At 52.0% G+C, this 17,781-nt stretch overlaps 1 protein-coding gene across 1 annotated transcript in view; it reads left to right on the top strand.

Annotated features, from left to right (window-relative positions):
• Positions 1-17,781, top strand: part of DOCK3 (dedicator of cytokinesis 3) — a gene marked incomplete at its 5' end in the record, with an annotated part of 168,055 nt that overhangs the window by 125,566 nt on the left and 24,708 nt on the right. The window contains 19 exons of the mRNA XM_072128238.1: positions 4,788-4,863; positions 4,947-5,047; positions 5,131-5,189; positions 5,265-5,413; positions 5,520-5,605; positions 6,282-6,308; positions 6,791-6,886; positions 7,359-7,419; positions 7,498-7,591; positions 7,668-7,816; positions 8,532-8,618; positions 8,694-8,798; positions 9,276-9,417; positions 10,151-10,317; positions 10,390-10,476; positions 15,874-16,053; positions 17,131-17,214; positions 17,294-17,410; positions 17,486-17,601. Coding sequence (XP_071984339.1) covers positions 4,788-4,863; positions 4,947-5,047; positions 5,131-5,189; positions 5,265-5,413; positions 5,520-5,605; positions 6,282-6,308; positions 6,791-6,886; positions 7,359-7,419; positions 7,498-7,591; positions 7,668-7,816; positions 8,532-8,618; positions 8,694-8,798; positions 9,276-9,417; positions 10,151-10,317; positions 10,390-10,476; positions 15,874-16,053; positions 17,131-17,214; positions 17,294-17,410; positions 17,486-17,601 — 1,983 coding nt within the window. The remainder of the gene's footprint in view (positions 1-4,787; positions 4,864-4,946; positions 5,048-5,130; positions 5,190-5,264; positions 5,414-5,519; positions 5,606-6,281; positions 6,309-6,790; positions 6,887-7,358; positions 7,420-7,497; positions 7,592-7,667; positions 7,817-8,531; positions 8,619-8,693; positions 8,799-9,275; positions 9,418-10,150; positions 10,318-10,389; positions 10,477-15,873; positions 16,054-17,130; positions 17,215-17,293; positions 17,411-17,485; positions 17,602-17,781) is intronic.

Below are 17,781 nucleotides of genomic sequence, written 5' to 3'. Positions count from 1 at the left end.
AGGTTATATAGACCAGTGTATAGAGGAGCAGCGGTGATGTCATCAGGTGTTATATAGAGACCAGTGTATAGAGGAGCAGCGGTGATGTCATCAGGTTATATAGAGACCAGTGTATAGAGGAGCAGCAGTGATGTCATCAGGTGTTATATAGACCAGTGTATAGAGGAGCAGCAGTGATGTCATCAGGTTATATAGACCAGTGTATAGAGGAGCAGCAGTGATGTCATCAGGTTATATAGAGACCAGTGTATAGAGGAGCAGCGGTGATGTCATCAGGTTATATAGACCAGTGTATAGAGGAGCAGCAGTGATGTCATCAGGTTATATAGAGACCAGTGTATAGAGGAGCAGCAGTGATGTCATCAGGTGTTATATAGACCAGTGTATAGAGGAGCAGCAGTGATGTCATCAGGTTATATAGACCAGTGTATAGAGGAGCAGCAGTGATGTCATCAGGTGTTATATAGACCAGTGTATAGAGGAGCAGCGGTGATGTCATCAGGTTATATAGAGACCAGTGTATAGAGGAGCAGCGGTGATGTCATCAGGTGTTATATAGACCAGTTTATAGAGGAGCAGCGGTGATGTCATCAGGTGTTATATAGACCAGTGTTTAGAGGAGCAGCGGTGATGTCATCAGGTGTTATATAGACCAGTGTATAGAGGAGCAGCGGTGATGTCATCAGGTGTTATATATAGACCAGTGTATAGAGGAGCAGCGGTGATGTCATCAGGTGTTATATAGAGACCAGTGTATAGAGGAGCAGCGGTGATGTCATCAGGTGTTATATAGAGACCAGTGTATAGAGGAGCAGCGGTGATGTCATCAGGTGTTATATAGACCAGTGTATAGAGGAGCAGCAGTGATGTCATCAGGTTATATAGACCAGTGTATAGAGGAGCAGCAGTGATGTCATCAGGTGTTATATAGACCAGTGTATAGAGGAGCAGCGGTGATGTCATCAGGTTATATAGACCAGTGTATAGAGGAGCAGCAGTGATGTCATCAGGTTATATAGACCAGTGTATAGAGGAGCAGCGGTGATGTCATCAGGTTATATAGAGACCAGTCTATAGAGGAGCAGCGGTGATGTCATCAGGTGTTATATATAGACCAGTGTATAGAGGAGCAGCGGTGATGTCATCAGGTTATATAGAGACCAGTGTATAGAGGAGCAGCGGTGATGTCATCAGGTGTTATATAGACCAGTGTATAGAGGAGCAGCGGTGATGTCATCAGGTGTTATATAGACCAGTTTATAGAGGAGCAGCGGTGATGTCATCAGGTGTTATATAGACCAGTGTATAGAGGAGCAGCAGTGATGTCATCAGGTTATATAGACCAGTGTATAGAGGAGCAGCAGTGATGTCATCAGGTGTTATATAGACCAGTGTATAGAGGAGCAGCGGTGATGTCATCAGGTGTTATATAGACCAGTGTATAGAGGAGCAGCGGTGATGTCACCAGGTGTTTTATAGAGACCAGTGTATAGAGGAGCAGCGGTGATGTCATCAGGTTATATAGACCAGTGTATAGAGGAGCAGCGGTGATGTCATCAGGTGTTATATAGACCAGTGTATAGAGGAGCAGCGGTGATGTCATCAGGTGTTATATAGACCAGTGTATAGAGGAGCAGCAGTGATGTCATCAGGTTATATAGAGACCAGTGTATAGAGGAGCAGCAGTGATGTCATCAGGTGTTATATAGACCAGTGTATAGAGGAGCAGCAGTGATGTCATCAGGTGTTATATAGACCAGTGTATAGAGGAGCAGCAGTGAGGTCATCAGGTTATATTGAGACCAGTGTATAGAGGAGCAGCGGTGATGTCATCAGGTGTTATATAGACCAGTGTATAGAGGAGCAGCGGTGATGTCATCAGGTGTTATATAGACCAGTGTATAGAGGAGCAGCAGTGAGGTCATCAGGTTATATAGAGACCAGTGTATAGAGGAGCAGCGGTGATGTCATCAGGTGTTATATAGAGACCAGTGTATAGAGGAGCAGCGGTGATGTCATCAGGTGTTATATAGACCAGTGTATAGAGGAGCAGCAGTGAGGTCATCAGGTTATATAGAGACCAGTGTATAGAGGAGCAGCGGTGATGTCATCAGGTGTTATATAGAGACCAGTGTATAGAGGAGCAGCGGTGATGTCATCAGGTGTTATATAGACCAGTGTATAGAGGAGCAGCAGTGAGGTCATCAGGTTATATAGAGACCAGTGTATAGAGGAGCAGCGGTGATGTCATCAGGTGTTATATAGACCAGTGTATAGAGGAGCAGCGGTGATGTCATCAGGTGTTATATAGACCAGTGTATAGAGGAGCAGCAGTGAGGTCATCAGGTTATATTGAGACCAGTGTATAGAGGAGCAGCGGTGATGTCATCAGGTGTTATATAGAGACCAGTGTATAGAGGAGCAGCGGTGATGTCATCAGGTGTTATATAGACCAGTGTATAGAGGAGCAGCGTTGATGTCATCAGGTGTTATATAGACCAGTGTATAGAGGAGCAGCAGTGAGGTCATCAGGTTATATAGAGACCAGTGTATAGAGGAGCAGCGGTGATGTCATCAGGTGTTATATAGAGACCAGTGTATAGAGGAGCAGCGGTGATGTCATCAGGTGTTATATAGACCAGTGTATAGAGGAGCAGCAGTGAGGTCATCAGGTTATATAGAGACCAGTGTATAGAGGAGCAGCGGTGATGTCATCAGGTGTTATATAGACCAGTGTATAGAGGAGCAGCGGTGATGTCATCAGGTGTTATATAGACCAGTGTATAGAGGAGCAGCGGTGATGTCATCAGGTGTTATATAGACCAGTTTATAGAGGAGCAGTGGTGATGTCATCAGGTGTTATATATAGACCAGTGTATAGAGGAGCAGCGGTGATGTGATCAGGTGTTATATAGAGACCAGTGTATAGAGGAGCAGCAGTGATGTCATCAGGTTATATAGAGACCAGTGTATAGAGGAGCAGCGGTGATGTCATCAGGTTATATAGAGACCAGTGTATAGAGGAGCAGCGGTGATGTCATCAGGTGTTATATAGACCAGTGTATAGAGGAGCAGCGGTGATGTCATCAGGTTATATAGAGACCAGTGTATAGAGGAGCAGCGGTGATGTCATCAGGTGTTATATATAGACCAGTGTATAGAGGAGCAGCAGTGATGTCATCAGGTGTTATAGAGACCAGTGTATAGAGGAGCAGCGGTGATGTCACCAGGTGTTATATAGACCAGTGTATAGAGGAGCAGCAGTGATGTCACCAGGTGTTATATAGACCAGTGTATAGAGGAGCAGCAGTGATGTCATCAGGTTATATAGAGACCAGTGTATAGAGGAGCAGCAGTGATGTCATCAGGTGTTATATAGACCAGTGTATAGAGGAGCAGCAGTGATGTCATCAGGTGTTATATAGACCAGTGTATAGAGGAGCAGCAGTGAGGTCATCAGGTTATATTGAGACCAGTGTATAGAGGAGCAGCGGTGATGTCATCAGGTGTTATATAGACCAGTGTATAGAGGAGCAGCGGTGATGTCATCAGGTGTTATATAGACCAGTGTATAGAGGAGCAGCAGTGAGGTCATCAGGTTATATAGAGACCAGTGTATAGAGGAGCAGCGGTGATGTCATCAGGTGTTATATAGAGACCAGTGTATAGAGGAGCAGCGGTGATGTCATCAGGTGTTATATAGACCAGTGTATAGAGGAGCAGCAGTGAGGTCATCAGGTTATATAGAGACCAGTGTATAGAGGAGCAGCGGTGATGTCATCAGGTGTTATATAGAGACCAGTGTATAGAGGAGCAGCGGTGATGTCATCAGGTGTTATATAGACCAGTGTATAGAGGAGCAGCAGTGAGGTCATCAGGTTATATAGAGACCAGTGTATAGAGGAGCAGCGGTGATGTCATCAGGTGTTATATAGACCAGTGTATAGAGGAGCAGCGGTGATGTCATCAGGTGTTATATAGACCAGTGTATAGAGGAGCAGCAGTGAGGTCATCAGGTTATATTGAGACCAGTGTATAGAGGAGCAGCGGTGATGTCATCAGGTGTTATATAGAGACCAGTGTATAGAGGAGCAGCGGTGATGTCATCAGGTGTTATATAGACCAGTGTATAGAGGAGCAGCGTTGATGTCATCAGGTGTTATATAGACCAGTGTATAGAGGAGCAGCAGTGAGGTCATCAGGTTATATAGAGACCAGTGTATAGAGGAGCAGCGGTGATGTCATCAGGTGTTATATAGAGACCAGTGTATAGAGGAGCAGCGGTGATGTCATCAGGTGTTATATAGACCAGTGTATAGAGGAGCAGCAGTGAGGTCATCAGGTTATATAGAGACCAGTGTATAGAGGAGCAGCGGTGATGTCATCAGGTGTTATATAGACCAGTGTATAGAGGAGCAGCGGTGATGTCATCAGGTGTTATATAGACCAGTTTATAGAGGAGCAGTGGTGATGTCATCAGGTGTTATATATAGACCAGTGTATAGAGGAGCAGCGGTGATGTGATCAGGTGTTATATAGAGACCAGTGTATAGAGGAGCAGCAGTGATGTCATCAGGTTATATAGAGACCAGTGTATAGAGGAGCAGCGGTGATGTCATCAGGTTATATAGAGACCAGTGTATAGAGGAGCAGCGGTGATGTCATCAGGTTATATAGAGACCAGTGTATAGAGGAGCAGCGGTGATGTCATCAGGTGTTATATATAGACCAGTGTATAGAGGAGCGTCTTGTATGTGGGTGGTTCACCTGTTTGTGTCCTCTGTCAGTATCATCGTGACGACGGTCCAGTATGTGTCTCCCGCTGTGCACAAGAACTTCTGTGAAGAGGATTTTGACTTTAAGGTAAATCTCGCCCCATTGCAGAGTTCTCCCCCAGTCTGCCCACAGGGGGCGCTCCTCCTCACACCCTGTTATCTGCCCTCCAGGTGTGGAACTCGTACTTCAGCCTGGCCGTCCTGTTCATTAACCAGCCCAGTCTGCAGCTGGAGAACTTCGCAGCAGGGAAGAGAAGGAGGATCCTGGATAAGTAAGTGCCCCCCCAAATCCTCATCCACTGTAACAAACCCTCAGCTGGGTGATGGCGGCATCACTGGCCTGTTATTCCCCCAGGTACGGTGACATGCGGGTCATGATGACGTACGAGCTGTTTAACATGTGGCAGAACCTGGGTAAGTACCTGGCGGTGTCCCCCTGCCCTCCCCGTGCCCCCGATCCTTGTCTTACCCCCATCTTCTGCCTTCCAGGGGAGCACAAATACCACTTCATACCCGGGATGATCGGACCCTTCCTGGGGGTCTCACTGGTACCACAGCCCGAAGTGCGGAACATCATGATCCCCATCTTCCATGACATGATGGACTGTGAGCAGCGGCGCAATGGGAACTTCAAGCAGGTGAGAGGTGGCGCCCCCTGCATGGGAGCCGGGGGTACTGCGCCTGCTTGGTGCACACAGTGATGGCGGCGTGCGGGGATCTGACTATGGCGCTGCCTTTCATCAGGTGGAGGCCGAGCTCATCGATAAACTGGACTCCCTGGTGTCTGAGGGGAAAGGAGATGAAAACTACAGAGAGCTCTTCAGTCTCCTGTGAGTACACGGGGGGCACCGGGGGTCCACATAAGCCAGGCATGTACCAGTCATTGTCTCCAAAATGTCTGCTGTACCCCCCTCCGACTCTAGACCCACTGCTCATAGCAAAGCTTCATCAATCTCTCTCCTGGCTGACGTCTGTTACAGTGTGTCAGTGTGGAGTCTGTTACAGTGTGTCAGTGTGGAGTCTGTTACAGTGTGTCAGTGTGGAGTCTGTTACAGTGTGTCAGTGTGGAGTCTGTTACAATGTGACATTCTGGAGTCTGTTACAATGTGACATTCTGGAGTCTGTTACAGTGTGTCAGTGTGAAGTCTGTTACAGTGTGTCAGTGTGAAGTCTGTTACAGTGTGTCAGTGTGGAGTCTGTTACAATGTGACATTCTGGAGTCTGTTACAATGTGACATTCTGGAGTCTGTTACAGTGTGTCAGTGTGAAGTCTGTTACAGTGTGTCAGTCTGTTACAGTGTGTCAGTCTGGAGTCCAGTCCGATTACTACTTACTGAATGCAATTGTAACAAACCTTCAACTGTGAGGAGATTAGACTGGTAGTTCTCAGCAGGGACTTACCTTTTTGGTTCTGGTGGGGGTTGTAGTCATCAGCAGAGGATGCATGTCCTTATGTGGCACATTGTGATCTCTTGTATTTGTCCTCCTCCCTCGCTGCCGGAGCAGCTCTCAGCTCTTTGGTCCGTACCCCAGGTAAGTGGCTCTGTATGTATGATGCTGTACATCTGTAATGTGTGTGCACTGAGGTCCCTGAAGGCTGGAGGGGTCCTCTGCTGATCCGGGGGCCTCACCTGTGCCATGTCTGCTGATCCGGGGCCTCACCTGTGCCGTGTCTGCTGATCCGGGGGCCTCACCTGTGCCGTGTCTGCTGATCCGGGGGCCTCACCTGTGCCGTGTCTGCTGATCCGGGGGCCTCACCTGTGCCGTGTCTGCTGATCCGGGGCCTCACCTGTGCCGTGTCTGCTGATCCGGGGCCTCACCTGTGCCGTGTCTGCTGATCCGGGGGCCTCACCTGTGCCGTGTCTGCTGATCCGGGGCCTCACCTGTGCCGTGTCTGCTGATCCGGGGCCTCACCGGTGCCGTGTCTGCTGATCCGGGGGCCTCCCCTGTGCCGTGTCTGGTGCCGGAGCCTCCAGATTCTCACATTGATCGTTGTGTGATGTTTTTGCACCCAGTTTGCTGGAGAAGATTGAGCAGGAGACGTGGAGAGAGCCGGGGGCTTCATTTGTCACCTCAGTGACCCGTCTGATGGAGCGACTCCTGGACTACAGGTGAGTGATCATCAGCATGCACTGCTCTCCTAGTGAGCGGGTGCACCCTCTGCACGGGGCCAGGCTGCGTCCTCTGCACGGGGCCAGGCTGCGTCCTCTGCACGGGGCCAGGCTGCGTCCTCTGCACGGGGCCAGGCTGCGTCCTCTGCACGGGGCCAGGCTGCGTCCTCTGCACGGGGCCAGGCTGCGTCCTCTGCACGGGGCCAGGGTGCGTCCTCTGCACGGGGCCAGGGTGCGTCCTCTGCACGGGGCCAGGGTGCGTCCTCTGCACGGGGCCAGGGTGCGTCCTCTGCACGGGGCCAGGGTGCGTCCTCTGCACGGGGCCAGGGTGCGTCCTCTGCACGGGGCCAGGGTGCGTCCTCTGCACGGGGCCAGGGTGCGTCCTCTGCACGGGGCCAGGGTGCGTCCTCTGCACGGGGCCAGGGTGCAGGGGTCCCCTGTATGACCACAGGACTGTGATGTTCTCCTGCAGAGACTGTATGAAAGGTGAAGAAACTGAGAACAAGAAGGTCGGCTGCACAGTCAATCTGATGGTGAGTAGCGAGTGGCTCCCTGTGATGGCGGCGCCTCCTGCAGGGTGACGGAGCTATAACGCCCTCATCTGCTTCCAGAACTTTTACAAATCTGAGATTAATAAGGAGGAGATGTACATCCGATACATCCACAAGCTGTGTGACCTCCACCTGCAGGCCGAGAGCTACACAGGTACAGGGGGGGGACCTAATCCTGGGGAGAGGGGGAGACTGGCACCCTTACTCCATGCTCTGTCCATCCCTTCCAGAGGCAGCATTTACTCTGCTCCTGTACTGGGAGACCCTGCAGTGGGAAGATCGCTCCCTACGGGAGTTCCTCCATTACCCGGCCCAGAGCGAGTGGCAGCGGAAAGAAAATCTCAGCCGCAAGATCATCCACTACTTCAACAAGGGGAAGGTGAGTTGTTGGCTCCCTCTCCCATGACTTAGGTGCAGTACCTGCTTCAGACTGCAGGTGTCACTGCTGCAGTGTATGGGAGGACAGCGCCACCTGCAGGCTGGTAGTGAAGATGCACTGATCCATGATGTTCTGCATCACACAGGGATCAGATACAACACATGCATGATCAGATACAACACATACATGATCAGATACAACACATGCATGATCAGATACAACAAATGCATGATCAGATACAACACAGACATGATCAGATACAACACGTACATGATCAGATACAACACGTGCATGATCAGATACAACACATACATGATCAGATACAACACATGCATGATCAGATACAACAAATGCATGATCAGATACAACACAGACATGATCAGATACAACACGTACATGATCAGATACAACACATGCATGATCAGATACAACACATACATGATCAGATACAACACATGCATGATCAGATACAACACATGCATGATCAGATACAACACAGACATGATCAGATACAACACGTACATGATCAGATACAACACGTGCATGATCAGATACAACACGTGCATGATCAGATACAACACGTGCATGATCAGATACAACACGTGCATGATCAGATACAACACGTGCATGATCAGATACAACACGTGCATGATCAGATACAACACGTACATGATCTGTGTGTTCCTCCTCCATTATTCCGTGTGTCTTCCCCCAGTGCTGGGAGTACGGGATCCCTCTGTGCCGGGAGCTGGCGGCTCAGTATGAGAAGCTGTATGATTACCAGAGCCTGAGCTGGATCCTGGTGAGTCTCCGGTGTCCTGGTGGAGCAGTGGGACCCGTCCTCTCTGTGCTCAGCCTCTTCTCTTATCCCCTGCAGAAAATGGAGGCCTCGTACTATGATCACATCATGGACCAGCAGAGACTGGAGCCTGAGTTTTTCCGGGTGGGATTTTATGGAAAGAAGTTTCCGTTCTTTCTACGGGTGAGTGTTACCAGTGCCGCTCCTCCTGGGTGATCAGGCCCGCCTCCTCCTGGGTGATCAGGCCCGCCTCCTCCTGGGTGATCAGGCCCGCCTCCTCCTGGGTGATCAGGCCCGCCTCCTCCTGGGTGATCAGGCCCGCCTCCTCCTGGGTGATCAGGCCCGCCTCCTCCTGGGTGATCAGGCCCGCCTCCTCCTGGGTGATCAGACCCGCCTCCTCCTGGGTGATCAGGCCCGCCTCCTCCTGGGTTATGCCCTTACGCCCGCCTCCTCCTGGGTGATCACGCCCACCTCCTCCTGGGTGATCACGCCCGCCTCCTCCTGCGTGATCATGCCCGCCTCCTCCTGGGTTATGCCCTTACGCCCGCCTCCTCCTGGGTGATCACGCCCGCCTCCTCCTTGGTGATCACGCCCGCCTCCTCCTGGGTTATGCCCTTACACCGCCTCCTCCCGGGTGATGTTCTTGTCGTCTGGTTACAGAATAAGGAGTTTGTGTGCCGGGGCCATGACTACGAGCGGCTGGAGGCTTTCCAGCAGAGGATGCTGGGAGAATTCCCGCAGGCCATCGCAATGCAACATCTCAACCACCCGGATGACACCGTCCTGCAGAGCGACTCCCAGTGTATCCTGCGCATGCGCAACAGTGTATCACAGCCACCCCTGCCCCCTCACCCAGGTGCAACAGTGTATCACAGCCACCCCTGCCCCCTCACCCATGTGCAACAGTGTATCACAGCCACCTCTGCCCCCTCACCCATGCGCTACAGTGTATCACAGCCCACCCCTGCCCCCTCACCCCCACCCCCTGCTACCTCCCCCCTGCCCCTCACCCATGTGCTACAGTTTATCACACACCCCCCTGCCCCTCACCCTCTCTGCTACCCCTGCCCCCTCACCCATGTGCAACAGTGTATCACAGCCACCTCTGCCCCCTCACCCATGTGCAACAGTGTATCACAGCCACCTCTGCCCCCTCACCCATGCGCAACAGTGTATCACAGCCACCTCTGCCCCCTCACCCATGCGCTACAGTGTATCACCCCCCCTGCCCCCTCACCCATGTGCTACAGTGTATCACCCCCTCACCCATGCGCTACAGTTTAGCACACCCCACCCCTTGCTACCTCCCCCCTGCCCCCTCACCCTCTCTGCTACCCCTGCCCCCTCACCCATGCGCTACAGTGTATCACCCCCCCCTGCCCCCTCACCCTTCCTGCTACCCCCGTGCCTCCCCACCCCCCTGCTACCCCGGCCCCCTCCCCATGTATCACACCACCACCCCTGCTACCCCTGTTTGTTACAGTGTATCAGTTTTGGCCATGGCTGTTAGGATGTCCCTTGACAATCACACCTAGACCTGCAGATATACGCGGTCACCCCTCTGCCTGACACCCCCCGAGTCCTGAACATGGACCAGGTCCCGGAGAGGATAAAGAGCTTCTACAGAGTGAACAACGTGCGCAGGTTCCGCTACGACCGGCCCTTCCACCGCGGCTCCCGGGACAAGGACAATGAGTTTAAGGTGAGGGGACGGACCCCTGAGGGTGGTCTCTGTGACCGAGCGGGACCTGACTGTCTCTTCTCTCTCCCTCAGAGCCTGTGGATAGAGCGCAGCACTCTCACGCTGTCTCACAGCCTCCCGGGAATCTCCTGCTGGTTTGAAGTTCAAAAGCGCGAACTGGTAACGTATCCGATCCACTGGGAGGGGTCCGGCGGGGCAGGGGTATATAGTGACCTGGGAGGGGTCCGGTGGGGGTATATAGTGACCTGGGAGGGGTCCGGCGGGGCAGGGGTATATAGTGACCTGGGAGGGGTCCGGTGGGGGTACATAGTGACCTGGGAGGGGTCCGGTGGGGGTATATAGTGACCTGGGAGGGGTCCGGTGGGGGTATATAGTGACCTGGGAGGGGTCAGCCGGGGCAGGGGTATATAGTGACCTGGGAGGGGTCCGGCGGGGCAGGGGTATATAGTGACCTGGGAGGGGTCAGCCGGGGCAGGGGTATATAGTGACCTGGGAGGGGTCCGGCGGGGCAGGGGTATATAGTGACCTGGGAGGGGTCCGGCGGGGCAGGGGTATATAGTGACCTGGGAGGGGTTCGGCGGGGCAGGGTGTATTATCACACATCATATGTATTATATAGTGACCTGGGAGGGGTCCGGCGGGGCAGGGGGTGTATTATCACACATCATATGTATTATATAGTAACCTGGGAGGGGTCCGCCGGGGCAGGGGGGTATTATCACACATCATATGTATTATATAGTGACCTGGGAGGGGTCCGCCGGGGCAGGGGGTGTATTATCACACATCATATGTATTATATAGTGACCTGGGAGGGGTCCGCCGGGGCAGGGGGTATTATCACACATCATATGTATTATATAGTGACCTGGGAGGGGTCCGGCGGGGCAGGGGGTGTATTATCACACATCATATGTATTATATAGTAACCTGGGAGGGGTCCGCCGGGGCAGGGGGGTATTATCACACATCATATGTATTATATAGTGACCTGGGAGGGGTCCGCCAGGGCAGGGGGTATTATCACACATCATATGTATTATATAGTGACCTGGGAGGGGTCCGCCGGGGCAGGGGGGGTATTATCACACATTATATGTATTATATAGTGACCTGGGAGGGGTCCGCCGGGGCAGGGGGTATATTATCACACATCATATGTATTATATAGTGACCTGGGAGGGGTCCGCAGGGGCAGGGGGTATTATCACACATCATATGTATTATATAGTGACCTGGGAGGGGTCCGCAGGGGCAGGGGGTATATTATCACACATCATATGTATTATATAGTGACCTGGGAGGGGTCCGCCGGGGCAGGGGGTGTATTATCACACATCATATGTATTATATAGTGACCTGGGAGGGGTCCGCAGGGGCAGGGGGTGTATTATCACACATCATATGTATTATATAGTAACCTGGAGGGGTCCGCCAGGGCAGGGGGTATATTATCACACATCATATGTATTATATAGTGACCTGGGAGGGGTCCGCCGGGGCAGGGGGTATTATCACACATCATATGTATTATATAGTGACCCGGGAGGGGTCCGCCGGGGCAGGGGGAGTATTATCACACATCATATGTATTATATAGTAACCTGGGAGCGGTCCGCCGGGGCAGGGGGTATTATCACACATCATATGTATTATATAGTGACCTGGGAGGGGTCCGCCGGGGCAGGGTGTATTATCACACATCATATGTATTATATAGTGACCTGAGAGGGGTCCGCCGGGGCAGGGGGTGTATTATCACACATCATATGTATTATATAGTGACCTGGGAGGGGTCCGCCGGGGCAGGGGTGTATTATCACACATCATATGTATTATATAGTGACCTGGGAGCGGTCCGCCGGGGCAGGGGGTATTATCACACATCATATGTATTATATAGTGACCTGGGAGGGGTCCGCCGGGGCAGGGGGTATTATCACACATCATATGTATTATATAGTGACCTGGGAGGGGTCCGCCGGGGCAGGGGGTGTATTATCACACATCATATGTATTATATAGTGACCCGGGAGGGGTCCGCCGGGGCAGGGGGTGTATTATCACACATCATATGTATTATATAGTGACCTGGGAGGGGTCCGCCGGGGCAGGGGGTGTATTATCACACATCATATGTATTATATAGTGACCTGGGAGGGGTCCGCCGGGGCAGGGGGTGTATTATCACACATCATATGTATTATATAGTGACCTGGGAGGGGTCCGCAGGGGCAGGGGGTGTATTATCACACATCATATGTATTATATAGTGACCTGGGAGGGGTCCGCAGGGGCAGGGGGTATATTATCACACATCATATGTATTATATAGTAACCTGGGAGGGGTCCGCCGGGGCAGGGGGTGTATTATCACACATCATATGTATTATATAGTAACCTGGGAGGGGTCCGCAGGGGCAGGGGGTGTATTATCACACATCATATGTATTATATAGTGACCTGGGAGGGGTCCGCAGGGGCAGGGGGTGTATTATCACACATCATATGTATTATATAGTAACCTGGGAGGGGTCCGCCGGGGCAGGGGGTGTATTATCACACATCATATGTATTATATAGTAACCTGGGAGGGGTCCGCAGGGGCAGGGGGTGTATTATCACACATCATATGTATTATATAGTGACCTGGGAGGGGTCCGCCGGGGCAGGGGGGTATTATCACACATCATATGTATTATATAGTAACCTGGGAGGGGTCCGCAGGGGCAGGGGGTGTATTATCACACATCATATGTATTATATAGTGACCTGGGAGGGGTCCGCCGGGGCAGGGGGTATTATCACACATCATATGTATTATATAGTGACCTGGGAGGGGTCCGCCGGGCAGGGGGTGTATTATCACACATCATATGTATTATATAGTGACCCGGGAGGGGTCCGCCGGGGCAGGGGGTATTATCACACATCATATGTATTATATAGTGACCTGGGAGGGGTCCGCCGGGGCAGGGGGTGTATTATCACACATCATATGTATTATATAGTAACCTGGGAGGGGTCCGCAGGGGCAGGGGGTATATTATCACACATCATATGTATTATATAGTGACCTGGGAGGGGTCCGCCGGGCAGGGGGTGTATTATCACACATCATATGTATTATATAGTGACCCGGGAGGGGTCCGCCGGGGCAGGGGGTATTATCACACATCATATGTATTATATAGTGACCTGGGAGGGGTCCGCCGGGGCAGGGGGGTATTATCACACATCATATGTATTATATAGTGAACTGGGAGGGGTCCGCCAGGGCAGGGGGTGTATTCTCACACATCATATGTATTATATAGTGACCTGGGAGGGGTCCGCCGGGGCAGGGGGTGTATTATCACACATCATATGTATTATATAGTGACCTGGGAGGGGTCCGCCGGGGCAGGGGGTGTATTATCACACATCATATGTATTATATAGTGACCTGGGAGGGGTCCGCCAGGGCAGGGGGTGTATTATCACACATTACATGTATTATATAGTGACCTGGGAGGGGTCCGCCGGGGCAGGGGGTATTATCACACATCATATGTATTATATAGTGACCTGGGAGGGGTCCGCCGGGGCAGGGGGTGTATTATCACACATCATATGTATTATATAGTGACCTGGGAGGGGTCCGCTGGGGCAGGGGGTATTATCACACATCATATGTATTATATAGTGACCTGGGAGGGGTCCGCAGGGGCAGGGGGTGTATTATCACACATCATATGTATTATATAGTGACCTGGGAGGGGTCCGCCAGGGCAGGGGGTGTATTATCACACATTATATGTATTATATAGTGACCTGGGAGGGGTCCGCCGGGGCAGGGGGGTATTATCACACATCATATGTATTATATAGTGACCTGGGAGGGGTCCGGCGGGGCAGGGGGTGTATTATCACACATCATATGTATTATATAGTGACCTGGGAGGGGTCCGCCGGGGCAGGGGGTGTATTATCACACATCATATGTATTATATAGTGACCTGGGAGGGGTCCGCCGGGGCAGGGGGTGTATTATCACACATCATATGTATTATATAGTGACCTGGGAGGGGTCCGCCGGGGCAGGGGGTGTATTATCACACATCATATGTATTATATAGTGACCTGGGAGGGGTCCGCCGGGGCAGGGGGGTATTATCACACATCATATGTATTATATAGTGACCTGGGAGGGGTCCGCAGGGGCAGGGGGTGTATTATCACACATCATATGTATTATATAGTGACCTGGGAGGGGTCCGCAGGGGCAGGGGGTGTATTATCACACATCATATGTATTATATAGTGACCTGGGAGGGGTCCGCCGGGCAGGGGGTGTATTATCACACATCATATGTATTATATAGTGACCCGGGAGGGGTCCGCCGGGGCAGGGGGTATTATCACACATCATATGTATTATATAGTGACCTGGGAGGGGTCCGCAGGGGCAGGGGGTGTATTATCACACATCATATGTATTATATAGTGACCTGGGAGGGGTCCGCTGGGGCAGGGGGGGTATTAGCAGACATCATATATATTATATAGTGACCTGGGAGGGGTCCGCCGGGGCAGGGGTGTATTATCACACATCATATGTATTATATAGTGACCTGGGAGGGGTCCGCCGGGGCAGGGGGTGTATTATCACACATCATATGTATTATATAGTGACCCGGGAGGGGTCCGCCGGGGCAGGGGGTGTATTATCACACATCATATGTATTATATAGTGACCTGGGAGGGGTCCGCCGGGGCAGGGGGTGTATTATCACACATCATATGTATTATATAGTGACCTGGGAGGGGTCCGCCGGGGCAGGGGGGTATTATCACACATCATATGTATTATATAGTAACCTGGGAGGGGTCCGCAGGGGCAGGGGGTGTATTATCACACATCATATGTATTATATAGTGACCTGGGAGGGGTCCGCCGGGGCAGGGGGTGTATTATCACACATCATATGTATTATATAGTGACCTGGGAGGGGTCCGCCGGGCAGGGGGTGTATTATCACACATCATATGTATTATATAGTGACCCGGGAGGGGTCCGCCGGGGCAGGGGGTATTATCACACATCATATGTATTATATAGTGACCTGGGAGGGGTCCGCCGGGGCAGGGGGTGTATTATCACACATCATATGTATTATATAGTAACCTGGGAGGGGTCCGCAGGGGCAGGGGGTGTATTATCACACATCATATGTATTATATAGTAACCTGGGAGGGGTCCGCAGGGGCAGGGGGTGTATTATCACACATCATATGTATTATATAGTGACCTGGGAGGGGTCTGCAGGGGCAGGGGGTGTATTATCACACATCATATGTATTATATAGTAACCTGGGAGGGGTCCGCAGGGGCAGGGGGTGTATTATCACACATCATATGTATTATATAGTAACCTGGGAGGGGTCCGCCGGGGCAGGGGGTATATTATCACACATCATATGTATTATATAGTAACCTGGGAGGGGTCCGCCGGGGCCGGGGGTGTATTATCACACATCATATGTATTATATAGTAACCTGGGAGGGGTCCGCAGGTGGAGGTGAGCCCCTTGGAGAATGCGCTGCAGGTTCTGGGGAATAAGACGCAGGAGCTGCGTGCGCTCATCACTCAGTACCAGCACCATAACCTGCACGGGAACATCAACCTCCTGAGTATGTGTCTGAACGGGGTCATAGACGCTGCTGTGAATGGAGGCATCACCCGATACCAGGAGGTGAGAAACCTTCCCCTGGCGTAGTTATGACTCGTATTTCTTTCTTTAGGTCCCTCTGTCTGTACCCCTGTCTCTCTATACGACCCTTTGCCCTGCCCCTCTCTATATGCCCCCTCTATACCCCCCCTCTATATGCCATTCTGTATGTATCCCTCTGTACATGCCCCTCTGTATATGCCCCCCTCTATATGCCCCTCTGTATTTGCCCCTCTGTATTTGCCCCTCTCTATATACCCCTCTGTACATGCCCCTCTGTACATGCCCCTCTGTATATGCCACTCTATATGCCCCTCTCTATACGCCCCTCTGTATATGTCCCTCTGTATATGTCCCTCTGTATATGTCCCTCTGTATATGTCCCTCTGTATATGTCCCTCTGTATGTGCCCCTCTGTATATGTCCCTCTGTATATGTCCCTCTGTATGTGCCCCTCTGTATGTGCCCCTCTGTATGTGCCCCTCTGTACATACCCCTCTGTATATGTCCCTCTGTATGTGCCCCTCTCTATACGCCCCTCTGTACATGCCCCTCTGTATGTGCCCCTCTCTATACGCCCCTCTGTATGTGCCCCTCTGTATATGTCCCTCTGTATATGTCCCTCTGTATGTGCCCCTCTCTATATGCCCCTCTGTATATGTCCCTCTGTATGTGCCCCTCTCTATACGCCCCTCTGTATGTGCCCCTCTGTATATGTCCCTCTGTATATGTCCCTCTGTATATGTCCCTCTGTATATGTCCCTCTGTATATGTCCCTCTGTATATGTCCCTCTGTATATGTCCCTCTGTATATGTCCCTCTGTACATGCCCCTCTGTACATACCCCTCTGTACATGCCCCTCTGTATATGTCCCTCTGTATATGCCCCCCTCTATATGTCCCCCTCTATATGTCCCCCTCTATATGTCCCCCTGTACATGCCCCTCTGTATATGCCCCTCTGTACATGCCCCTCTGTATATGTCCCTCTGTATATGCCCCCCTCTATACGCCCCCCTCTATATGCCCCCCTGTATATGCCCCTCTGCATTTGCCCCTCTGTATTTGCCCCCTGCTGGCTCTCACGGTCTCTCCCCCGCAGGCGTTCTTCGATAAGGATTACATCACGCAGCACCCGGAGGACGCGGACAGGATCAGTCAGCTGAAGGAGCTGATGCTGGAGCAGGTACATGAGTGGTGAGACCCCTGATCTGATGCTGCCCCCAGTGGCCGGTGTCTGTATAATGATGATGATGGTCCTGCAGGTGCACGTCCTCGGGGTGGGGCTGGCGGTCCATGAGCGCTGTGTGCACCCGGAGATGAGACCTCTGCACAAGAAGCTGGTGGATCAGTTCCAGGTCATGCGCTCCAGTCTCTACCAGGTAAGTGACATCACATAGTCCTCGTCTATGGCGCTCACCCACCAGAGTGTCCTAATAACCCGTCATACTCTGCAGGAATTCCCCATGCTGGAGAAGATGAACCCCGCCTGCACCCCAATACCACGCAGCAACGTCTTACTGTCACACAGCGCCATGAACAACGACAGCATGAGGATGCTGCACCGCCACAGGTAACCACTAGGGGGAGCGGAGAGACTGGAGGGTGGGACTGCCCAGGAGGGCGGGACTGCAGAAGAGTCAGGAGGGCGGGACTGCAGAAGAGTCAGGAGGGCGGGACTGCAGAAGGGACTGTGCACGGTCCTTATTGTGCCATCTCTCGGCCTCTTCTTGTGTGTGACTCTCCTCTTCTC

Source organism: Engystomops pustulosus, chromosome 10 (genome assembly GCF_040894005.1).
Source record: "Engystomops pustulosus chromosome 10, aEngPut4.maternal, whole genome shotgun sequence".
In the NCBI taxonomy this organism is placed as follows: Eukaryota; Metazoa; Chordata; class Amphibia; order Anura; family Leptodactylidae; genus Engystomops; species Engystomops pustulosus.
The sequence above is the reverse complement of the archived record's forward strand: the minus strand, read 5'-3'. Positions and strand labels throughout refer to the sequence as shown.